At 37.1% G+C, this 27,301-nt stretch overlaps 1 protein-coding gene across 3 annotated transcripts; it reads right to left on the minus strand.

Moving 5' to 3' along the window:
* Positions 1-1,462: 1,462 nt before the first annotated feature.
* LOC134803970 (G-protein coupled receptor 52) lies at positions 1,463-27,301 on the minus strand. Of its 3 annotated transcripts, none has more exons than XM_063776816.1 (4): positions 27,182-27,301; positions 12,197-12,376; positions 7,858-8,114; positions 1,463-2,348 (listed from the first exon to the last, which is right to left on the minus strand). In XM_063776816.1, exons 2-4 carry the CDS (start codon positions 12,372-12,374, stop codon positions 1,752-1,754), a joined length of 1,032 nt encoding a protein of 343 aa, XP_063632886.1. In that variant the 5' UTR covers positions 12,375-12,376; positions 27,182-27,301; the 3' UTR covers positions 1,463-1,751. The 3 variants fall into 3 exon arrangements, with proteins under 3 accessions (XP_063632886.1, XP_063632887.1, XP_063632885.1); XM_063776817.1 differs by having other exon boundaries at positions 7,870-8,114; positions 12,197-12,391; positions 27,182-27,293; XM_063776815.1 differs by having other exon boundaries at positions 12,197-12,391; positions 27,182-27,293.

Below are 27,301 nucleotides of genomic sequence, written 5' to 3' on the forward strand. Positions count from 1 at the left end.
ATGATACCCATTACCTAAACACGTAATTTTAGTTTAGAATATCTTGCAATCTACAGATTTAATAGTATCTTTAACGATAAAATGAGTTAAATACTAATACAATGTTTAAAAATCAAATGATATGGATTCATTACTCATCTTTCCATATTGCTTTTTATTCACACATATTTTGTAAAAAAATATATTACGAATGATACCCTCTAATCAATGTACCTATTTACCTAATCTATTTATTTATTATCATAAGAAACGTAAGACAGTGTAATAACCACGATCTAAAGCGTTAACCACACTAAGTACTTAGAGCCATTTTACATTATCCGATACGATACGATGACCCTAACAGTGCCGCCACATATTATATTTGCTAAGTACGTAATATGACATGCTTCGTAAATACATATAGAGTAACATCTACATTGCTGGCTGGCGATATATCGGTGTTGGCATACACGAAGGACAATGTTTACAATGTGCTACCTACATACTTTAGTATTTTAATATTTTTCACATAGCTTGGATACGGTAACAGCTGTCATCTCCATATTATTTATAACCTTAAAACGCAAAAATATATTGAGAAGGCAACTCGCTGCCCCAATATTACAGGGTTCCTTGTTCTATGTTTCACTTTTATCGAACTGAAATTTGAACATTGTCATAGTGACATTAAGTCGAATTTCAACTATCTTGAAAATGTAACATAGAACCCTGTAATATTGGGGCAGCGATGTTAACTGTGGGTACCCAAGGCATGTGAAAAATACTAGGTACCTATAGACAGTCACAAACTATTGGCCTCGGCTGGGATCGTATTGGATAGTGTGAAAGGTCTCTTTGTTAGCTCATTAGTTCTTTTACAAGTATATTAATAGATAAAACGGTATAATCGTTTTCCTACTTATTATTTATAGAAACGATTGAAAGGCTTCTCTCTCTTCGCTTTGAGATGAACATTAATCGCGGGTGCATCCTCAGCCACTGGTACAAAGCTTAAGATCCGCATGATGGTTCAATAGCTTATTGTACTATTGTACTCCACTAATCTAATTAGGTACTTATACCTACAGTGTTGTTCACAGTGAATCAACTCGCTGTGCTGCAGGTACAGTAAAGGTGTTATTATTATTCATAAAATGACTTGTAATAGAACTTATGATTCGACTAAGAAAATATGCTATTTAATTAAAATATTTTGTTCTGATGGGTCATTCAATCCTACAAAATAATTATGTTAAAAGGCACCCTTTATATGACCATCTAATATGAAACTATCACGAAAGGGTACGCACTAAGATTTACAAAAAAAAGAGACTTGAGGTTATTGATAACAAATGCCTCATATACAAGATTGATAACTATAAATGTCATACTATCGTAGGTAAGTATTAATTTATCGCCAAGCTATGTTAAAAAATATTAATAAAAATGTACTAGAGACAAAGAGAAGAAACAACAATAATCTATATTGAGCGATAATCACGAGATTACTACTGGAATTACCCAAACGAGCAAAAGCGGCGACGTTAGAACTCGTGGACTTTTATTGTATTATTATTATTATCAGGCACTGTTCAATTACAAACATGGTTGTATTTACCTCTATCGAACTAACAGACGTACATATTCAATACTACACAACCAAAACTCTTGTTTTGCACCGCCAGGTAATGCGCACTCTTTGTCTCTTAATAATATGTTATTAAAGTTTCAGTTTGTTTTACGTAACAGTATGTAGACCAAAAGATGATTCAGTCGTCGTTATCCAAACCTATAAGCTCGGCTTGTAACCGGCCCTTAGTGCGACAGCAGGCTGTTAAGCAAAGTATTCTGAGAGCTAATCGAAACTGTGGACTTAAAGAGATTAAAATTACAATTTTCCAAAAGGAGTTTAATATTCCAAGCCACACGACACCAAAGTGCAGCATCGGAATCTTAAGTTCTTGAGAAGTGAAGTACTCGTACAGCCTGACCCCGGCGTACGGCGCCCAGCTAAGCCAAAAAGCTGACACGAGAATAAAGCTCATCCAATGGCTAGGGTTAGCGAGGTTCTCCGCTAAAGCAGTTGCATATTCTTTATCGTGAATAGGTGCACCACTGTTTAGCTTTCGTTTCATTGAAAATATATAGAAGTAATTATAAACGATAGAGATTACGCTCGGCCCTAGGACGAGAATTCCGAGAGTGGCAGTGTAGGCGTACGTGGTGCCCCAGTCCAGCATACAGATGAAGGTCTCCTTGTCGAAGTTCGCTTCCTTCTTGTAGCCTAGCAGTGGCGGACAACAGAGCATTGCCGCTGATATCCAAGTGAACACCATCCAGCACTGACTTCGAGTGCGAGTTTGTACCTGAACGTTGTAAGCGACTGGGCTTAGTAACACGAATTGATTATGCCACGGTATACCGAAAACACGGTACGGAAGTGAAATTAGCGGGCCCATGATGGTCGCACTTTAATCGTTTGTCATCGTGGCCGTGACATTTTAACAAGTAGGTACCTATCTTTATTGTTTATTGACTTGTTTTTGTACCATATATATGAATAAATAATACCCAAAAGGTACCTATCAAAGATTCATTGATTGAATTCGTTTTACAATTAGATTTTGACAGATACTGTAGATGGCTCTGTACGGGCTGTACGGCTCCGTACATAGGTAATGTGGTTACGACGTATGTAACGATACACGATGAAAGTGCGTCCATCATACTCATAATCACGTATAGTTATTTGGTCAAGGCCTGAATAGACCGCCTTCTCGGGGACTAGTTCAAAACGTGTGCACTAGATAGCAATCGTATCGGGCTATTTTTTTGCGATAGTCAGTAAAGGTTATGCAAGATGCCTCGAAATAGTGTGCGTATCGATGGCTATAAACATTGTTTTTTTATAATATCAGTTGTAATAACGCTTATTTAGGATAATTATTAAATGATATAACAACACTGAATATATTTACATATGATATTATTATCGTTTTATATAATGATTAATTGATCTAATAACATTTAGGATAACATTCTTGAAGTATAATGCATATTTCCAATACCGAATTTTTGATATAATGTTATTTCATCTAAAGTAGAATTGTTATAACCATTGTTGATATAATGTATTAGATATATAATCTCACATTTACTATTACACACTACAAAAAACGATACCTACTCCTTCTACGTATAACGAACTGCTATTTATAACTAGGTAGGTAAGGTTAAGAACTGCGACCCCTACACAAAACGAACCGCAATCAGAAAATCAAATTTTAACATCACGCTGTTTTGTTTATATGTAAACATAAATTTAATTACTTTGAAAAGTTTTTAAGATTTTAAAATGTTGAAATGCTTAGACTAAATACACATTATTAGATCTATGTTCAAATGTACCATTAATGTGATGACCAACCTAACTTAGGTTGGAATTGCGACCCCTACTTAAAATGAAAGAAAAGAAGTTTAGATTAGGTAGGTACTTAAATAAAACGCAATTTACAAAAATACCGAATAATACTTACATAATATAATAAAATCTGTTTATAAATGAGCATTATATCACATGATCGTTATCAGAAATAAGTGTTATACCGAAAGATAATTATATAAAATAATATTAAACATTTTAATAATATGCCAAATGTACCTATATTATAATAAAATGAGTGATTAATATTTTCTGAAATTCTATGAAATGTTGATATATCGACAGAAAATATATTAATTATTTTTATATCGATCATTACAACACCCCTCGAAATGGTCAATGCGGCGGTAGCCATTTTAATACAGTAAAATTATACATTTAGCGTTTGCGTCAAATCCGGTAGTTCTGATTTTTTGCAGACTTATTTATGATGTTGGTCCAATGAATAATCCAAGTTGGTGACCTCGAGCGCCGAACGCAACTTTGTCAAATATCGAAAAACCTGCGAAAATTTCGGTTTTTGTTTAGTTTTGGGCGATTCTAACCCTAAAGGACTAGTTTTTGATAGTACGTTCCTAGCTCCTAAGAGTAGGAAGAACTATAGCAAAGATTGGACCTGGGGATTCGACCTTTCCCCTCCCTTTTTGGGGGGTATGCACGGTACGATCTCGTAGCTACTGGGCCAAATCAGCTTTATTTGACCTTAGGAACAATCGTGCCAAGCGGCATCGCCTGAGTCAAAAGTGCATACTCACTGCACTCACTTAGCTTACGAGCTCAATTTCAAAAAAATCTAAATTCTGAAAGCCTTTATCTCGGAAACTATTCAATCTACAGAGACAGTTCTAATCTCGTATTGTAGCAAATTTAGTCTTCTTTAAAAACGTCTAAGGAAGGTACTATCAAAAACTAGTCCTTTAGGGTTAGAATCGCCCAAAACTAAATAGAAACCGAAATTTTCGCAGGTTTTTCGGTTTTTGACAAAGTTGCGTTCGGCGCTCAAGTACACAAACTTGGATTATTAATTGGGCCAACATCATAAATAAGTCTGCAAAAAAATCAGAAGTACCGGATTTGACGCAGAAGCGCCACGTTACAAAATTCTACAATCTCACTGGATTATTTGTAATATTGAAAACTTGGCGCCTTGAGGCTGTGCGCCGCGCCGTACGGCGCGCAAATTTAAAAATACATAATTATTGCTTTGCCGCTCGAGGGGTTAAGCAACAGTGTGTTCTTTTAAATGATAAAAAAATGTATTCAAGTAAGTGTATATTCTTGATCAGCCCGAGGGAAGTAGGTATATGTCTCCCATGTAGTGTTCCGCTTATCATATTCAGAAAATTGTTATACGAGTGCAATTTTTTACAGGAAGCTTTTTAAGCTACGCAAACTCGTTGGATGTAGGTTGAATACAATAGCAATATTTATAGGTTCACACGACAAGACAATTGACCAGGCGACAGGCTGAATAGCTTCCACATTAGTCAAACTCTACTAAGGTTATCGAAATTTGGCATCCAATATCTAAATTGTTCAGTAAAGTATTTATACGTTTGCATAACCTTACAATACTCAAAATCTACAGAACGTTAAAAAATGCTCGGACATATTGCTTAAGTTCATTATAATTAACAGAAACCACCTAGTCCAGGGATCGACAAACCGCGGCTCTATGGACCTGTAAGTAATTGTGGATCTATAGAAGCTAAAAAATGTTTACTTAGAGAACATAGACACTAAAACAACTTTTTTTAAGTAATGATCTCTACTGCGGTTTGATCTTTCCTTCGAGGGTTTGCCGACCCCTGCCCTAGTGCTTAGTGCACACGTTCCGATTATAGACTGATACTGCTTGTTTTAATCGATTTCCCTAAAATATGAATTCTAGGGTAGGTACTCGATTACTACGGTACCTAACTATTAATCAATCGGATATTGTATGTGGCTAGACAAGAAAAACAGCTGCGCCGTTTATCAAATAAATTATTTCCTTTCAACTTATTTGTCATTTCGTACTTTTTTTTATTCACCTCGTTTAATGAAACCCTCTGTAGTCTTAGCAGCAAAAATATTTACAAAAGTGGCATGCGTCGTTAGAAGGGTGTAATCATATTTAAGTCCCATACATCGATTCACCAAAAGCGCACTACTTACTTAACTCAGCATCCGCAATTGAGTTAAATAAAACTAAACATATATACTACACAGCACAGTAAGTGCAATGCGACTACACTCCTTTAGGACCAAGTACAGCAAGGGCAGAAAACCAGCTAAATAGTGTTAGATATAGAAACAAACAATACCTACTTTTTCGTCCCCTGTCCAAAAAATCTTTTGGAAGTTAAGAACGATATTATCGGTGCCATTTAGTCTCACCACACCATGCAAATTAAAATTGGAAAAGAGCACTCTGAAGTAATAAAATTTTTCTGTATGCATATTTAGGAAATACATAGGTAATAAATAAATAAAACGCTTGCTCTAATGGACCACAGATCTATTATCCTATTAATCGATTCTGTACTTATGAACCTCGTATATTTAAATAAGGCATTGTAGCTAGTATACAATATTTTATCAAATTTCAAGGATAATAGGCCTTTTTAATAATAAAAAAGACACACATCAATCTAGAGGGGCGCTTAATTCTGATCTAAAAATACCTTTGTTTAAAGTTTTAATACTACGAAAGCTTATTTACTACAAGGTCTAGGTCAAGGTCTTTATTTATCTACACCGAAACTCGACAAGATAATCTCTATATTTGGGTATCTTGAGTGTTAAGCCCCCTCCAGACTATGTGCGTGAATCGCGCCTCGACGTCGCGGAGCGAACATATCGCGAAGATGACGTATGACTCCACACTCGCACACTTCACGGCGATTTCGCAGTTTGGTTTGCGGCAAGATGGCGGAAAAGCATCAGCTGATCGAGTTTAACTGTTAGTTATCTATGGCATCATACGTGATTTAGCTGTTTTTCCATTTTGTTTTCTTGTGAAACCGTAAAATATAGCAGCTTAAAGCCTGACAACAGTTTATTTAACCCTGAGATAGTGTCGCTGCAAACAGCTTACGTATGGCAATAATGTGCGTACGTCATGTATAGTCGGGGTAGTGGGCATTGGCTTCATGTTGATACACGTATAATGTCAAAACATTGCTTACAGAGAATTCGGTTCTTTCAATTTACCTATTCGTCAAAATCTGATTCTAAATATTCAATATTTACATATTCTTCGTTTTCTGACTCTGACGAAGTCTGATTTTCATCAGATGTTGTGTCGCTTTCAGGACCACCAACCTCGATTATAAAACGTTCAGTCTCCAATTCGATTATAGGATTTTTATCGTCGATCTACATAAACCTTAAATGAAATATTAAAGTTTAAACCAAACAACTAACCAGTTCAATAAAACCGCACTATAAAATGTCAATACCGGTCATGTCAACAACCAACTTTAAAACATTGTTTATTGGAATGCTATGTAATCCTTCGTATGTTTTAAGCTGTAAGTATTTGATTGCATTCACTACAATTTTTTTCGCATCTTTGGTAAATTTTTTTGGCATTTTTGTAATAAAACCGTTTATATTTGAATATATTCGTAGATATTTTCCATTTGTTTACATCGGTGACATTCGATGACATCCAACGTTCGTTGTCAAAGAGTACTTGTTGCCAGTAAAAGAAATTAGTACCATTGAAAATCCGCAAAATGGCGAGGGTCAAATAAACTGTTGTCAGGCTTTAATATAATATAATCATAATACTCGTATAATTATCTTGCCACAGAAGAGCCAAAATAGTGTGTAATGTGGAGTCTTGCAAGTTCGCGCTTCGCGTCTCCTTTGACGCGGGCCGAAATACTGACAAAAAACGGAGAACAAGGCGCGAAGGCGTGAACAATCTGCGAAATCGACGCCACACTCGCGTTCGCGGCTTCGCCCGCGATTCACGCGCATAGTCTGGAGGGGGCTTTAGGTAAGCTTAGTTAGATTAAAGCCCTTGCTACACGGTCGCCGACAAGCCTTCAGACCGCGTGGCCTTGGTCCGTCCCGGACCGTGTATACAGTTGTTTCCAACAAAATTTTACCAAAACTGACCAAGGAAAGACCAAGGTCAGACGGTTAGAAGGCTTGTCGGCGACCGTGTAGCAAGGGCTTAATATACTCGAAATAGGTAGGTAGGTACGACCATTATTTCAGCGGAATCTAATGTTTAGAAAATAATTATGTTGGAACGTGAGGTGTAGAAACCCGATATCTCTGAAATCAGATAGGTATGTTGGTATGAAGTTTTTGAGGAGCAAAAAGTGTATGTCACAGATGATTCAAGGCCTGTGTGTCGTTTTTATTTGTAAAGGAGTTTCTAGTTGTGAATACATCACTACTACGTCCACAAAAGAGGTATTGAAAAAGATAACTACCGTCGCACTAACCGTCTCATATCGGAGAGGCTTTCTGACGGCCAGGTATCGGTCCACGGATATCCACATGAAAGTGTAGACTGAGACGGACCACAGAGTAACTTCGACGTATCCTGCGAGTCGGCACATTAGGTCGCCGAACATCCAGCGACCAGTAATGGCTGGGTATACGGATAAAGGCACCACGAACAACCCACACAATAAATCCGCCACAGCCAGTGATAAGAGGTAGTAATTAATCACCTCGTTCGAGAGACCTGGAACAAGAAAATGAAATATAATAGCCACTGCCACACATGGTGAAGATATTAAGAACCACTCTCTTCTCTTCGGAATAAATAATCTATCTATTTATACATATAATATAGCTGAAGAGGGACGAAAGTCTGTACATGGAAGATATTAAAAAAAAAGTTGGCTGGGGATACTTAGAATCGATAACAGAACACGTTCCAACAGTTTTTTTATTTATTATTAGAATTGTTCTCTGTTTGTCTGTTTATCTGTTTGTCTGTTTATTTGACCGCGCATCACATGAATACGGCTGAACGGATTTTGATGAAAACTTTACTAATCTGTCGAGAAAATCCCCGGCCAGGTTATAGGCTATAAAAATTTAACCCGTAAAATGGGGGGTAGCCACAACACTCGATTGACTTAAGTTTGCGCCTGAATGTTATAGCGCTACTTAGGAAGGAGGGGCAAACTTTTTTCAAATATGTGCTACCACATTATACCCTCATACCCTGAGTACCCTGGTAAACTAACAGATGGCGCTGAATTTAATACGTTGTGACATGGATAACAGAGAGAAGCTAGGCTAATAGAAAACTGTCCCATCCCTTCTCTATATGAAATCCTGGATTCGCGCCTGGTTGGGACTAAAAGTAAAAATGTACAACTGTCTATCAAATTGCGTTTTTATATCGAAAAATTTTCGTGCTCGCTTCGCTCGCGTTTTCAATGACATTCTAAGATAATGATAAAGGTGACATTCGGGTGGCAACTGCACCAGCATTAGGTACTCTGTTGCAACGTTAACTGCTGCAGCACTGTCAATTTTCGTGATAAAATGATGTGACTGATTCCCATACTAAAAGTAAAAATGTACAACTGTCTATCAAATTGCGTTTTTATATCGAAACCACGATATAGGTACCATTCACTCTCTTTACACACTACATACCAGCTTAACTTAAATTACCTTATTTATTACGGCACAATAGTAGACATGGAGGCCAATTCAAATTACATTTTGAAATCTAAATGATATCCCTTTCTAAATCGATAGACCTCGTGAAATAATCCAAAATTTGATAGTAAAAAAAAAGTAAATGGTACGCGTTATCTGAAAATGACTACACGACACAACACAACATCTTTCAGCTGTAAAGGGGCCCACTGATTAACAGTCCACCGGACCGTATCGGCCTGTCAGTTAGAACAAAATTTTGACAGTTCTGAACAACTGACAGGCCGATACCGTCCGGCGGACTGTTAATCAGTGGGCCCCTTAAGTTGGAAACGTGTCACTCTCAACCTTCTTCTGAAATAGTGACCAATGACTGACTATCAGAGTACTTAAGTACCTAACTCTACGAAAAAAAATATTTAAAATGTTGACTGGTGGTAGCGGGTTATATGTGCCTAATGGCCCTGTGAGCTGTAAACCTCGCAAACCCTCATTACTTCACTATTTTGAAAGAAAAACTGTATTTAAAACGACAAAACAACTTGTAATGTACAGGGGAACAGACGGATATTTGTTTTCGAACCATGCTATCCGCTACGACGTAGCGCTACGCACGTAGCGCATCAGTGAATGAGCTTAAACTTCCTCACGCATTGTCACGCACCTTCTCAAGTTTAGTTTTGTATAAATAAATAAATATTATTAAGTAAATAAAAACATAAAGGACAATTTTACACAAATTGACGGCTTGTGTTGTGGACTAGACGATGATATGATATATAAAATATACAGTTTATACAGTTATTAGTGTTTCTTTCGGAATAATACATTACGTACCTACAGTATAAATTATTCGTACCTAATGATATTAATAATCATAAATAATTCTTGATTACTTTGGCATGCAAATTGCAAACATACAATTCAACAAAACGAAACTCTTATACAATTGATAAATTTATAATTTATGATAAGGTAAATATATAAAAATTACCTTACATATTTACCATATAAACTGTAAAATGGGTAATGGAATTTATGTATATTATGCCAAATTAGAAATCTAGAAGATGCTATTGTGATCGTTATATTAAAACTAGGAGCGAGAATAATAACAGTTCAGACAAAATTACAAAAAAAAAATTATATAAAGTGTTATACTTATACATAATTTAACAATCATAATTATAGACTATAATATTAACACAATTTCACAATGTATCTACACATGTACCTGCCAGAGTAGTAGGATGCCATTACGCTTTGCTTTAATATTATTATTAAAACTGGTGTTAAGGTACCTATTGAATATTTGGCTATTTCTAAAGAATAGGATTACGCAAAATCATAAGGTTTCTCGTAAACGTTTTATCCTCTTGTCCGAGGATTATCAACGTGTCATTCAGGTGCGACTTAGTGCGGCCCTCGGTAATATCGCGTTTCTTTATATACACCTCTTATAGCCGGAGAGCTAGCCACGTCAATAGGTATGCAATTTATAGAGCCACGAAATCCCTCTAGTTAGTGTGCCATACTATCATTATTAATTAATCCGGGCGCCTGGCAGCTGTTCAGCGGTGGGTGTGGGAGTGGATGGGCAACAAAGTAAAATCGATTGAAGGTATGCAATTTATAGAGCTCTGAGTTTGGTGTGATAAAATAGCTAATTATGTATTTAATTCAAATATAACAATGCCAGGCGTTTTATTTGGTGGAAAAGTAGTGCCAGGTGATAAAAATACACAATCACTTGTGCGCCTGCAGGAAGATCACGCCTAGGTAAGTGTTAGGAAAAAGTAGAAGACATACAGACAGTGCAATTTGCTCGTGATCTTCCTGCAGGTGCACAACTGATTGTGTATTTTCATCACCTGGCACTACTTTTCCCACAAATAAAACGCCTGGCATTGTTATATTCGAATTAAATACATAATTAGCTATTATACCACATCAAACTCAGAGCTCTATAAATTGCACACCTTCAATTGACTTTACAACCCCTTTGTTGCCCATCCACTCCCGCACCCACCGCTGAACAGCTGCCAGGCGCCCGGATTAATTAATAATGATAGTATGGCACACTAACTAGAGGGATTTCGTGGCTCTATAAATTGCATACCTCTTGACGTGGCTAGCTCTCCGGCTATTATAGTTACAAAGAGATCAAGAAAAGCGTTTATCTCATTAAATAATTCCTTTTAGCACAACTTATTTATGGTGCTAAGCAAATAGGCATAGGTAGTTTAAGAGAAAATTGAGACAGTTTTTGAAATTTCATTAATACTTGTAAATTTTAACCACAGAACATACCGCTTAGCGTGTTTTAATTTAAACATTGAATGTACTGCGCACTGCGCTTATTTCATGTAAGTAGGTAGTAGGACGTTTGATAGAAATTAAATTACTGAATGCATTTTTACCCGACTTCGAGTACATTTATAATTTAGTAGTTTATGTATGTAGGTACTTACGTTCGTATCGTGTGTTTCTGTGTAGCGACAAAGCTGCAAAACCGAATTAATGATTCGTTGTCGTGACACGGCTGACATAGGCTACATCGCCTTTGAAATGAGGAGGGCGGGAAAAGAAACCTTTGTCGGGTTAACGTATTTCAAATGTTATGATTGTTTTTATTTACTTAGGTACATACTTGCCAATGTTTTCTCTAAATGTTCGGAATCTTGACTCTATGTCAACGATCTTTAGAAAATAGAAACCAATGGTAGTGAAATAAAATAAGTAATATAAATATGTAATACTAGCTGTGCCCGCGGCTCCGCCCGCGTGAAATTCGGTCTGTGTCAGTAAGCGGCTAATTTCTAATCCTAATTTCTCTCCCTCTCCCCTGGAGGCGGAACTTGAGGAAGTAAAGTTGACAGATATACGCAAGAGGACTGTAGTGCAGATAAAATATTTTACAATTAGGTACCACTTAATAAAACTACACTCCAAAATCAATAGTTTTTTTCGCCTTTATTCAAATTTTACACTTGATTTAGACGACAGAGTAGTGGGTGTATATCGGACGATACAGTAAGGTAGGTATATACGCGCGCGAGCGAAAGCGAAGCGGACTGCCTGGCTTGAGCGCCACTCACCGTGGTTTTGCACCTGCACTGCATGGGAAGCACGTGTTATAAACTATACCTTTGAAATTAAGGAAGGCAGCAATGATGAGGAGGTTGGAGATGACGATGGCGACGCCCATGACGGCGATGACGGCGGCCTGCGCGAGGGACTCGAGCGTGGCCAGCGGGCTGTCGGCCACGCTCACCTCGCCGCCCGCGCCCGCGCCCGCCCGCGCGCTCATCATCCTCGCAGGCATACCTGCCGACAACACAACTATACTTGGTCAAGCAAATCTTGTCAGTAGAAAAAGGCGGCAAATTTGAAAAATGTAGGCGCGAAGGGATAGCGTCTCATAGAAAATTTGAATTTCGCGCCTTTTTCTACTGACATGATTTGCTTGACCATCTATACTAACGTTATTGCGCACTAGTTAACACACACTCGCCTTTTATCAATGTCGTATAATGTCAAGGTGTCGTAATTATACAGACTTGGAAGCGTGATCGATTTGATAATGCCGTTGGTATATCTTGATGACAAAGGACACCGCCATTGAAACGATCGGAGTGGTAAAGTTGGTTAGGTATTTTACGCGCTCGGTTCGCGATTTTTAAAGTAGGTACAGTCAGCAGCAGAAGTTGCTAAGCGGGCGAGGTGTTCAAAATTACCTTGACACGCTCTTATTATCTTAACAATACAGTCGCGTCAAGATCATTTTGAACACCTGGCCCGCTTAGTAACTTCTGCTGCTGACTGTACCTACATAATTTGAACTTTGAAGTGTTGTGTTCCATAGATTTAGTTTGACAAGAGTCGCTTGTCAGTGGAGGATGGGTAAAAAGAATCGTATGGTATTTTTTTTATGTTATAAAATCCATAACAGTTAGACCGAGATAGTCTGCAACGATTTTGACAGCACATCATGCTGTGCAAGTGTTATTTTAAACGTCTAACTTCTATGAAATTATGACGTATAAATAACACTCTTGCACTGCGTATTTTATCAGAATTGTTGCAGACTTTTCCTGACCTAACTCTATAACATTTATCCACTCACATGATTGATATTTTTCAGTGACCTCTATTATTATAATAAAATAAGGGTGACAGCTGGTAGCTACAGTTACCAAAAGCAAGTGAGTGGCTAAAACCCCCAATAAGATGGAAAAAGATATAGTTACTGACAAATCCATATTTTTGTTTAGTAGGTTGTTACCCCAAAACAAGACAGTTTGAATGGGAAGTAAGTTAATTCAATCACTGGCTACGAACATTGAACTATTATTACTACGCATAGAATCGGCAGAGGCACAGAGAACTGTTTAAATATTAATTAGAGCATGACCGCGCAGAACTGACTTCCTCGTACCGTACCACCACTCTACCTAGTTCCTAGTTAAGTGTCACACAATATACTCTGATTGGTTACCTATCTACGTCGTTTAGCTCCACAACCCCCACCCCCACCCCCCCTCCCATCTCTATATATTCTAGTTTACTTCAAGCCAGAGACTTCTGCGTACCTATATATAAAACCATCCAATGTACCAAGACATGTAGGTAGTACATAGACATAGAAAAACTTTATTTAACATCACAAACATCACATTAATGGTACATTTGAACATAGATCTAAATGAATTTAGTCTAAGCATTTAAACATAAAACCTTAAAAACTTTTAAAACAAATTCAATTTATGTTTACATATAAACAACAAAACAGCGTGATGTTAAAAAGGGGCTCGACTCAGCATGATGTTGCAGTAAAATTAACTGCAACGCTGGTTTTCAGTCGGACCCTAATAAAATAATAAAGAACCTAAAGTAAAAGAGGAAAATAAAATATGTGACGGAACGGAGCGCGGAGTGCAAGTTATAAAAAATATATGTGTACCTACTGTGTATTTTATGTGTGTTCGTTAGTTTGTGTAATACAGTATCATATTCAAATATATACTCGTATATTAAAAAAGGAACGTTTTGTGTATATAGATTAGGATATATATTGAGTGTGAAGTGCATACGTATTTGTTAAGAATATAGTCTAATGTATTGTTTGGCTGGGCTATTATCAGAGATAAGAAGGTAGGTAAGAGGGTATTGCTCTACCGCCAAGAGGTAGTTCTGTTTGAATCTGAAGAAGGTGTCGCTTAAGTCGGGTTTTGAAACTATGAAGACCATTTAATATATGTAGTGGTGGAGGTATATTATTCCAGCACTTAGTTGCTGTGTATTTAAAACTACCTCGAAAAGCGGTGGCGCAGTGATGTGAAGCTACTAATTTGCTGCTGACCGATCTAAGGCCATATTTCATTGAAGTGTTTGAGCGCCAGGTGAACTTTTCAAAGAGGTACTCCGGTTTTGCAAACTTTACTACACCGAACAATAAGGAAGAAAGATGGAGTACTCTTCTGTATGCCATTTTGAGTATGCCTGATGAATTTAAATAAGGAGTCACAAGCGCTCGCGGGGAAATTCTAAAACAATAACGAGCACATGCATTTTGGACTCTTTGTAAGATGCGGTCTGTCCGTGCTAATAAGCGTGGACCATATACCACATCCGCGTAATCAAATCTTGAGAGTATAAGCGTATCACAAAGTTTGATTCGAAGGTCTTCGCTAAGAAAATCACGGATTCTATAGAGGATTTTTAGTCTATAAAACGAGTTTCTGGCAATATCTGCTATGTGACTTTCAAACCGAAGAGTCTCGTCCATTATAAGACCTAAATTACGCGACTCGAAAACACGATCTATTTGTTCGCCAGAAATGAAAATTATTGGTTTATGGCTATCTATTTGTATTAATTGGTGTTTAGAACCGAAAAACATAACTTTTGATTTCTGGGATTTAGAACTAAAGAATTTGAGGAGGACCAAGTTGTTATATTGTTCAAGTCTTTATTTATTTTGGCAACTGCTACAGCAACATTAGTAGGATCACATGGAATGTAGATTTGGATATCAACAGCGTATAAGTGGAAGTTACTATGTTTTATTACATCACGGACATCAGCTGTATATAAAATAAATAATAGCGGGCCTAGGATCGATCCCTGTGGCACTCCTCTAGATAATATAGATGGTTTAGACTTCAAAATCATACCGCTGCTATCTTGAAGTTTGACCATTTGTGTTCGATCAGTAAGATAACTCGAAAACCATTTAATTGTGTCCGGTTCAAAACCATAATATTTCATTTTGGATAACAATAAGTTTGTATTTATGGCATCAAAGGCACGAGAGAAATCAAGAAGTGCCATTATAGTTCCCCTGCCCATATCTTGTGCAGATAGTATTGTCTACTACATCAAGAAGTGCAGTTGCCGTGCTATGCGATTTACGAAACCCTGCAGATTGTAGAACAGGAAGTGTGTATATACATACAAGTCGTTCGATTATTTTAGATATACAAGGAAGAATGCTTATTGGTCGCAAATCTTTAAAACTACTGACGTTACTTTTTTTGGGAAGAGGCGTTACTAATGCTATTTTCCAGGCCTCGGGAAAGGCTGAGGATATTATGGATTTATTTATTATTGCAGTGATAGTATCTAGTGAATGAGGAAGAGTTAGAAGTAGCATATCTAATGAAATACCGTCATCGCCCAGAGCAGAGGATTTAAGTAATCTAATTATTTTTAGTACTGAGATTTCATCTACTGGCTCTAAGCTAAATGATAAGGCATGGTAGCGATTGGATTCAAAGTAAGACTGATATGGCTGTGGAGCTACAGGATTACCTGCAACTGCAACCTGAGAAAATGCGAGTTAATAAGATCTGGGTCACGTAAATGAGTATGAATATCATGGTTTTGAGATTTTTGAGTTACTTTCACGGTGCGTTTAAGATTGTTCCATAGAGATCGAGAATGACTAGCATTACGGTTAATATGTTGATTGAAATATGCCCGTGTTTCATTAAATAGAGCTTTGTTGACGCAGCTTTTTAAATCAGTGTAGTATTTTTTATGCTCATCTAGTCCAGATGCCCTAAACCTATTATGAGCCTGCTCATATTATATTATGTACTAACTGCGCTTGCCCTATTTCGTACCCGGCCGTTGACCCGGTTCGCGAGCTACATCCCTAGGCGGATCTATTTATAGAATAAAATTCAGTCATTCTGCTGCAGGCACTTCACATGTGTTATTCTGATCTGCCCTCGTAGCCCAAAAGCTAAGAGGACGCTACTTGAATACAGTGTCTTCAATACATGTCTCGAGAAACAGACGCAATAACTTCTGCAACTTTGAAACTAAGATACAATAATGTACTGCCTGTTTAGTTGTGATCGGTAATCCGACAGCCATTAAGTTAGCTTAAAGGATGACTCACGCTAGACCGTGCCGTGCCCGGGCCGAGGCGTCCGACATGTCATTTTCTATGACGGCTGATCGGTGATTACGTGGTACTTTCCCTAGAAAACGAAGCGCCGGATGCTCCGGCCTGGCCCCGGCCCGGTCTAACTCTTAACAATGAACGATAACCATGCTAAGAACTTCAAATAAAAAGAAAACTGACTTCAAAAAGGATAAAATAAATTATTTTCCCTTTTAGGTACAAGTATATGCAGCATAGCAACTCGTTAGAAGTCGGCGCCAAACTTAATCTTAAAAGCAAACAATAAAATAATTTTACAAATCTGTTCAGAAATGTCGGATTTCTGACTGTTCTGAGGTAACATATGTACTTTACTTACATACAAAAAAATATGTTAATTCATAACTTCCTCCTTCTTTTGAAGTTGTGTAAAAAGTCCCAGTCGTTATCGTATTTTGGGGATCTACTTACCTATATGTACTTATATTTGTTTAACTATATCTCGTATTCAAAATAGTAGTCTTTTTCAAAAAATTACGAGGCAGGGAAAAACGAGTTCTCTAATAGGTAGTTATATATTTGTTTTACAAAGAGGCAAAGTTTTTATTGAACCCCTCATATATATATTGACCCCCCTGATACCCGGCCATGCGAAAGATTGCGTAATATTCCAAAAGTACACCACTCGCAAAGTGGTATTGGGCGTTGTTAGGGTTTCAAGGCACGAGGGTTAAACAAACTGCTACCGAGTGAAAAACAAAAAAAAATACCACACCTACCCGAAGAAAATATTAACTGTTAGATATCAAACAAAATCAAATCCAAATGAACGTCATTCAATATTTATCATTCAAAATCATCATTTAAAAGTTCTACCAGCAATCATTCAATTCTACCAGCTAACATAAGGAAACAACCCGAAATTTGCATGTTTGATTACTTTGCCCCACATGTGGATGCAACTTTCTCATCAGAAACAACAAGCCTCGAACATCAAAAGCAAAATGTACAAACTAATTAGCTACTACTGTACACGGCACAGTTGCATGTTCAATTATCCGTGAATTGCACTTACTAAGCAAAGCCAGGATTAACCCTGTTCCATGAATTAGATATGACATCCCCAGCGCACGCTTATTCACACAACCATCTACATTCATTAATTACCTCAACACTTGACCTACTTAGCCGATGCTAAATTCATTTTCAATTTCACATTCTACTCTTCTTCATATAAACCGTTTTTGCATTTATCAGTAGAAAATTGCACTGATTTACGGAAAATGTTCCGTGCTATTTTTATCCGGTAGTCTTTTTATATCGTAGCTTTCACGTCTGGGTCTAGATAAACAAATTTGTTGACTGCATCGGGCTGTTCGAGCATAATGCATTAGAGCGTATAAAATAATAAAATGCACCTTTTCACTATGTCAATATTTTAAAGTCGATGCACTGAGTTAGAATTAAAAACAACGACTTAATATTTACAACACAATGATTGACATTACATTTTAATTACGGTTTAAGGTAAAAGTCCCCTGTTTCGGCAGGTTAAGGCTCTTGAGAGTTTGTATACTTTTTTTAAATATTACTAAGCATATCAATACCTTGAAAGCTTTTGAGTAAGTTATATTAGTTCTTTGTTAATAGTTTAATGTATAAACTGTAGGGTTTTAGTTGACACTTTTTTTATATGAATTTTTTCGTGAACCTCATATTTGGCTCCCATTTCGTGATACAAATTTAGCTCAGGTCCTAAGTTCGTGTATTCGTGTCCCCTGTTTCGGAATACATTTTCTTAGAGTAATTGGTGATAATTTGCTGATAATCATTTTAAATATTTAACGGTCTTACCTACTTACGAGTAATTGTAAGGTCAAATTAAAAATAATATTTTAAAAAAAATGTTAAATTGAGAGCTAGCTTAAAGTTTTTTGTACTCACCGACTTTAATGGTTGAATTAAGACTTTGTAAACCATATGGGTACTTTAATACTTGATTAAAAGTCGAACTATTAAAATAAAAAAATGAATAAAAAAAAATTAAAAAAAATACATATTTACAAAAAAAAAATTAACTATATTATATGTTAAATATAAACATACACAAAAATAAATCAAATAAATTGAATTATAAATAAAATTGTGCTAGTAGTTAATATGAGAATATACGTGGAATATACCTTAAAAATTTTAACTCAGGTCACATTCAAACTCGTTTTATGAGAATTCTAGTGAAAAAAACATATACCGAATTTCGCTCATACGAAACTTCATGAAATACATTAATTGTTTTCTAAATATTTTTTTTTAATTATCTTCGTTGTTATATTTAAAAACAAGCACTCAAAATGTATCTAGAAAACCCTTGATTCGTTAGAGGCACGAAATAGGAGACACACGTAAAATAAAATGACCGCTATTTCGTGAGTCGATTTATTGCAATTTTAAGGTATTTCTATGCATATATTCAATGTGTTTTCATATCAAATCAATTATTATGGAACCCACAGAAAGGTTAGAGCGCGCACCTTACGCCTAAAGCCGCGTCTCCACCAAGCACACGCGCCCGCGAGGCAGCCTCGCGAGCCAAATGCTCGGTCTATGTGGACGTGCCTCGGGGCCGTTCGGGCGCACGTTGGCTCGGCCGAGCGTGCCTCGGGGTCGAGCCGTCCGCAGTCGGTAAATGTGACATGCTCAAAGGTGCCTCAGTGTGCGCTGTTCGTTCGGTGTGGACTGGTGGTAGTTTTGGCTCGCGAGCGCAAATAGTTTTGATAAATAATTATGAACTCTTAAGAGCAGTCGATCTGTTTCGATTCAACTATATGGTGAACATAAGGTGTTGTGGGATCCCAAAGATCCAAAACATTTAAATAAATGTACGCGGGGAATTGCTTATAATTGATATAATCAGTCCCACTATTAATCGATGCTTGTAACATAACATATTTTCCATCCAATGGCTCCAATCACATGGGGGAAATTCCATTTATGCTCAAATTTTTCGGATATAGCTAGCCACTCTTCTAAAAAAAATCTAGGTATTATTCATTGCATTTATGTTTTTGCTTTGTCCTAACCCAACACAAAAACAGTGCTGTTGGTTGTTTTTGTGTAGACAAGGTAGTAAAAATGTGATTTTACTATATTTTGCACTTCACTAGAAATGGGCCCTCAACCAATTCCTTATCATTAAACTAGAAAAGGACATTAATTAACAAATAAAGGGACACTGTTTGCTAGTTTCAACTATGCACACGTGAGATATTAACGAACAAAAGAAAAACCGTGGCAGATTAAAACAAAAGCACAAATAAATAACCAGGAAGGAACAACAGAACAATTTGCACAAGACAGGTCAGTTAACCGGCTAGTAATAACAGATGCACGTGCCCCCATTGTTCCTCAGACAGACCCAAACAACCAGATAATTGTTCCTCTTTTTTAAACAATAAGCCAGTAGAAAAATAGCACCAGCAGAAATAACACAATTAACTATCCATCGCAAATTGCCACGGACTTCTGATGGCTCGGTCGGATAGCTAAACCGCGAGGCTGCCTCGCGAGGCCAGGCTCGCGAGCCACACATCCGAGGCTGCCTCGCGAGCGCGTGCGCTTGGTGGAGACCCGGCTTAAAAAAAGTGCACGCATACAACACAGCTGTTCGCGGCCGTCTGACAGTTTCGACCGTCGTATTACTCTCAGTTTAATCACTAAAATATTGGTTATCATTTTATTGAAGATATTAAATAATACAGATTTTTTTCATATGCATAATTTGAATAAAAAATATTTGAATTCCTTATTATTTGCGCCAGAAACAAAACTAACGAAATAACGTACTAACACTACTAAGACGAACTTGGGGCCCGTTACCTTACCCGTGCGAAGCCGGGGCAGGTCGCTATTAATTAATAAGACTTATGTAATAAATTGTGATAGACTGATTTTAATTACTAGAGCTCTTTAATAAATTTAATTACCTACCAGTTTTGCTTTTTATTTTAAGATTCAATTTTAAATCTTATTAGCTAGGTTAAAAAACGTGCATTTATTTGGTGGTTGATTTAACGCATTCACTGCCAGGGGGCGTGGCCGAGGAACAAACTTGTATAACGGTGGACGCACATGTGCGTCGGGGGCAATGAAAATATTTTTTGTAAAGTAGACACCTACCTAAATTAAAAAATAAGAAACATCATGATATATATCATAGCCAAAAGTTGCGAATATAAAGATTCTGGAAATAGTATACTCAAAACCCACTGCGTCAGTAGAAAAAGGCGCGACATTTGGTATGGAAAACTGACCCTTCGCACCTATTTTTTTTTAATTTGCCGCCTTTATTGCCAAACCACACAACGTGCTGGATGTCCTTAACGGTAAATAAGTAAATGGCAGGTTATGTTTTGAGGCGAGTACACGTGTGGCGTGCAAGGGCGGCCACCCGCCCGCCGCCAGGGCCGGTCGCTGGAAACGCTTTATTATTCACGAGGTATTTACGTGGCTTGTTTGTTCGGCCAGCTGTGGACACCGCTTGCCTTGACATAGACAAGGACTATATTCTATCTATGTGATTAAGTCAACATGTTATGGTGTTATCTGCTCTATTTATTTTGTAAATTTTGTAGTTTCCAGTTGAACAAGTCGGTCAATAAAGTTGGTATACATCGTGACAACTTTATTTTTAAAATGAAACAGATAGGTATTGTGTAAATGTAGATCAGTACTGTGTTTGTTGGTTCCCTACTTTACTAGAAGTAGGACGTTTTTTAATACCTTCCGTAGTTACCATTAAATAGATATATACAGTGGAACCTCGATAAGGCGAAATCCTCGTTAACACCAAATAAAATCCCCTTCCATTCAAACCCCAAAACCTATATAACTCGAAATAATTCCTATAACTCGAAAAATGAAATTAGACCTCTACAACTCAAAAAAATAGGCGTATTGTTTTACCACCACCATATCCCGAAGTTATTTACTAACAAACCTCTGTAAACTCGAAAAAGACAGTAAGAATGTACTTTATGCGTTTGTATTATTACCTCTCACATGAATTTTCATGCGTTTTACCTCTCGAAACCTCTTTAATACCAACGAAAACGAAACTTCGTTATCACACGACGACAAACGAAAGTTTTTGGCGTTTCTCTTAAGATTCGTGCTATCGCGGTTCCACTGTATTTAGTGTTAAGCAGTATGCACCCAAACTTTGTAACAAATACTTATAATACCGTTGCGTTTTGTACACATATTTAATTACACAAACGGGTATACCGCGATTTAATTTAATTGTTTTTACCTTAAATTCCGACGTTTACAATGAAATTATATCGCGGTAGACCCGCTTGTGTAATTAAATATATTATAATACCGTGTTTTAATTAGTGTCCGACCGAAGGTTCGGTTTCGGTTTCGGTTTCGGCCAGTTTCGGCCAAAAAATCATGTTTCGGCTGTAGTTTCGGTTTCGGCCAAAAAACGGCCGAACCTTTCGGCCGGGCCGAAACTTACGAAATGGTACTTCGTACTATGAAACTAAACTATGTGACAAAGACCAAAAGTTGGGGAATAAGTAGGACAACAATATTAATATGTACCTACATATACTGATTCATGTATAGGTACAGTAATTAACTGGTTTATTATCAAAACACAATTCCACTAATGAGGGCGCCACTAGACGCAGTCTTAAGAGACTGTTAATACCTATAACGCGCACACTGTCTAATTGTATCGGAGTAAATGAGATAGCACTGTCGCATGTTACTGGGCCTGGGCAAAGGAATAATAAGAAAACTCATCATCTTCCTCGTGTAATCCCGGCAACTAATCCCAAGAATTGGCGTAGGCACTAGTTTTTACGAAAGCGACTGCCATCAGACTGACCTTCGAACCCAGAGAGTAAACTAGGACTTAACGGTACTAGTCCGGCTTCCTCACGATGTTTTTCCTTCACCGAAAAGCAAATAGTAAATATCAAATGATATTTATACGAAATATAAGTTCCGAAAAACTCATTGGATTCGAGCCGGGGTTTGTACCTGCGACCTTCGGATTGAAAGTCGCACGCTCTTACCGCTAGGCCACCAGCGCTCAAGGAAATATCTCGCTTTTTAATACAATGGACATTGGTTGGAGTTTGTGCTCAACTACTTATCCTGAAGCCTGAAGCACGGCTTTGACTTCGCATGAAAGTTCGCCTCACTGGGGCACTTCGGACTTTTAGGCCCAGGTGAAGATCGGTACCCGGCCTTGCGATATTTTAACAAAAATTTTCGCGCTCGCTGCGCTCGCGTTTTTGGTTGACCCTGTATGTACATGTTAGCTTGACTGGTGAATGAATAGAGTTAGACTAAGAAAATTCTGCAATGATTTTGATAGCATACGCAGTGCAACTAGTGCAAATGTTATTTATACGTCATAATTTCATAGAAGTTTTGACGTTTAAAATAACACTTGCACTGCGTGTGTTATCAAAATCGTTGCAAAATTACCTTGGTCTAACTCTAGTAATTTTCTTAAAAAACTGCTTAAGTAACATCAATTTCAAGGACACTGGGTGTTGACAGCTCCATAATATGTGTGTAAAAGCGGTTTTATGACATTTTTTAAACGATTTTAACAAGTCTACAAAAGGTTCGGTTTCGGTTTCGGTTTCGGCCGAAACTAGAGCCAAAGCCGAACATTCGGTTTCGGTTTCGGTTTCGGCAAAAAAACATGTTTCGGTCGGACACTAGTTTTAATATAAAATTATCTATGCCTATACAGTACACCATCCTGTGAGGTCGATAATATTATCATGGCGTAGGAGCTAAACATTGACGAGGATCCCTTTAAGCAGTCTGAAGTCATACAGGAACTTATCTCAGTAGAACAACGTATCGTCTTTGCATACAAAATCAAACAGAGACAGTGCGTCTGTATTTGTAAAATCATTATTTTTAAAGGTCTTATTATAGTAAGTTAATTACAAGTAGTACCTCTGTATACTTAATTATGTAAATAAATGGATTTAAGTATCCATGGTAAATAGCAAACAAATATATGAACATCAAACTCGCACAGCAAGCATAGCATAAACAACATATTTTTTATCAAAAATCATACTTCACTAAACATTAGAAAAGGCCACAATAGTTATTAGTTTTACAAGTGGGCAAAGTTGTTGTTTAATCCCTCGTGCTAATATTGATATCTGAGCAAGCGAAAGAATCCAAAATTTAACCACGAGCGCACGAGCGCAGAGAGTGGTTCGAAAAGTATAATCTTGAGAGTTGCGAGGGTTTCAAGGCACGAGGGTTAAACAAACTTTGCTACCAGACTGTGAGACACAACATTTTTCCCCACACCAACTCGAGGAAAATACTAACAGTAAAACGTTAGGTACCTACAAATCGAATCCAAATGAATTTTACTAAATATTTATCATTCAAAAAACAATTCAAAAGTCCATTCTACCAACCAACATAAGGAATAAACTCAAAATTTGGATCTACTTACTTTGCCACTCTTGTGGATAAAATGCAACTTTCTCATCCGTTTTTGTAGGATAAAGAGAGCCTTTACGAGATGGTGTGGTGTAAAGTATACTAATGACAACTGATAGTCCAAACGTTAATATAGGTAACATCACCTACTAGGTATACCTATCATCTCTTTACGGTGTTCTGTTGATCATTCCCAAGTAGCATGGAAGTGTCGGCAACATCAATATAGCAGCCAATGAAGAACTTAGAGTGATTTAAGGGTCGTATAAAAGTGTCAGAAAAGATTTAAGCTGTATAAAAGGTACTGTACAGACATTATACAGCTCAAGCTGTATAAAATCATTATAAAGGATTCTGCGGAAGCATAGGGTGCTTTATCAGAATATAAAAAATCTACTATAAAACTAAAAGTGTTGTGAGAGACTACAAGCTAATTCTATCGTAAAAGCTGTATACAGGCTGTATTGTAGTAACACTTGGCACTTTTAGCTGTACAAAAGTATCTGTCAACTCCGTTTTAAAACAGTAAGTGTTGTGAAACACTACAAGCTAATTTTATCGTAAAAGCTGTATACAGGCTGTATTGTAGTATCACTTGGCACTTGTAGCTGTATAAATGTATCTGTCAACCCCGTTTTAAAGCTATTTCTTATGGCGTAATCTTACTCTCCTATAAGAATAGTAGTTGTATAACTTCTGTCTGTAAGGGTATTATAAAACGAAATGAATAAATGGCAGCTATAGTACAGCTTTTTTCTGTATTACTGATAGAGTCGCTTATAACAATCTTTTGGCGTAATTTTACACTCGTATAAGTATAGTAGTGTAATGATTTCTGAAAATAAGTGTATTATAAAACTAAAGGAATATATGACAGTTACAGTCTTCTTCTTCCTCGCGTTATCCCGGCATTTCGCCACGGCTCATGAGAGCCTGGGGTCCGCTTGACAGAATCCCATGATTTGACGTAGGCACTAGTTTTAGTTTTTTTGTTTTTACGAATGTTTTTAATGAATGACAGTTACAGTACAGGTTTTTTATTTGTTATACGGATCTCTAAAGAGAATTATAACTTATGTACGGAGAACCGAAATACAGCCAAACGAATAAGCTGTTTTAATTAAAAAAGCTGTAAAAGAGACTCCATTTATTACACAGCACAGCTACTAAGATTATAATGCTCTCCAACTATCCTGTAGGTTGTTTAAAAATTGTCGCCATTTTACAATAAAAAAAAACGTATTTGTAAATATAATTAAAGAAATACTTGCAAATATTTAGCAGACTAACGCCGTGTTATGATTACCAGCTAAAATAAATTGTTTAGCCTTAGAATTAATATTTATAAATATTTTTGATACTCTAACCTTAAAAACAAACAGTAACTTTACCGATTTTTGATATTTTCCTTATGGTTTCTCTTTGTTATTTTGCAGGCGCGTAAATATTTTGCCAGAAAAGATACACAGGTTCACAATAAATAATAATCCGCACTTACCAATAATGTAAAATTCCATTCAAGTCCTGTATAATATTTACTTTTACTTTTACCATCCACTATAACATTTTATTGTCGCCATTACTATATTACGAATGAACAAGATTAAGACATTTTAGTTTCTTAAATGATTATTATTCTCTTGTAATTCTTTCTTATAACTCATTTAAAACTTATATTCTTATATCGTACTTATAAGAGATTATCTGTAGTGTTAAGGTTTCCTGTTACACCGAGATATAGCTGTAATGCAGCTATTATGCAGCTTATGTATTGCTTATACAGCTACTCTACAGCTCTAATAACGCCAAAGGCTGTATAATTTGGGCCCTTTTTTTACTTATAAGGGCTGTATAAGCGCTTATACAGCCTTTGTACAGCCTAACTGTACAGCTTATAGTATACAAATAAACTTTAATACAGCTTATATACAGCTTGCAATGCTACTTGGGTTTGTATGGTATTCAGGTTTGGTGCCACTTTGATTTGTCCACTTGCCTCCAGCACTCTCAAACGCCTAAATTGCTAAATACCTAAGTTCCATTCTTGTAGTCAGCACTGTCAGCAGTTATACCACATATACACACATTGGTATGTTAATGAAACTACTAAATAGGTATAGACCGCGAGCCACGAACATATGTCCATGACCAATCGCCTCCCGGACGAAAACTCGTATAGTGGTTAACGGCTATGTATGGTAACGGAGGATGTCAGGAGTTTCCTCAATTCCACTTGGATGCCATCAGCAACTTTGACAGAAATGGGACGAATCTACACAACAGGACCAATCTAAAGTCTATCTACCACATAAAAAAAATACAAATCTGATGAACTGTCGGAGTTTTGCAATAAGAATAAACATTGAAAATAAAATGTAAAGGAAACGTTTCACCGAATTGATATCCTGAATGAACAATTAAGAAAACATTTTCATAGGTAGGTACACGCTTTGGGCAATACGGTGTATTGTATAACGACGAAGTTACTTTTTCATGCGAAATCTGTAAACACTGTAAGTCGGTCGGTTTTATTGATTAAGACGGCGAAATGTGGTCTTGAACATAAAGAAGGGTAAGAAATAACTGCGGCGCGGTGCGGTGGCACTTAGGTACCTAATATGCACTGTGTTATTGTTAGGGAGGGAGGGCGGCGCGGCGCAGGCATTCAGGAGTCAAGGTTAGCTCTTGGGAGCTTCGCTTGCGGCCGGGCGCTCCAAGGTCAACACGCCCCGCACCCTCCAGCCAATCGATATTAACAAAATACTTACTTATACAGATACATATTATGTTTACCTCACTAACATTCCATTTCAAACTTAAGTATTTTTTTTCCAAACTAGTGGCCCGCCCCGGCTTCGCGCGGGTAGTTTAACCAATTTACACAAAACCTTTACAAATTATTCCTTAAGAATCACTCTATTAATAGGTGAAAACCCCATGAAAATTCGTTCACGACTTTTTGAGTTTATCGCGAACATACAGACAGACAGACGCCGCGGGGGAGTTTGTTTTATTTAAGGTATAGTGATACCAGTAGTTAATGTTATAGCAATTTAACACCGCGACTGCAAAAAAACAAAATACCTTTTATAAATATGAGCAGCATTAGCTGCTGACACACATTTTTTTCATAAAGTAATAAATAAGCTCAAATGGAAGCATTGACTTATTTCCTTAGTTTAAAAAAGTTCTTGCGTTGTTGAAAAGTTTTATAAGTATCGGAATAGTTATGAGCACTTACTTACTTCAAATCATCTCGGAAGTGGCGGCGGGCGGTGTAGCCGGCGACGACGCGCCGTGCGGAGTGGCGTCGCGCGCGTGTGCTGCGCCCGGAGTCCGCGGGCGGGTGTCGCTGCCAACTCCTC

Source organism: Cydia splendana, chromosome Z (assembly GCF_910591565.1).
Source record: "Cydia splendana chromosome Z, ilCydSple1.2, whole genome shotgun sequence".
NCBI classification, from domain to species: Eukaryota; Metazoa; Arthropoda; class Insecta; order Lepidoptera; family Tortricidae; genus Cydia; species Cydia splendana.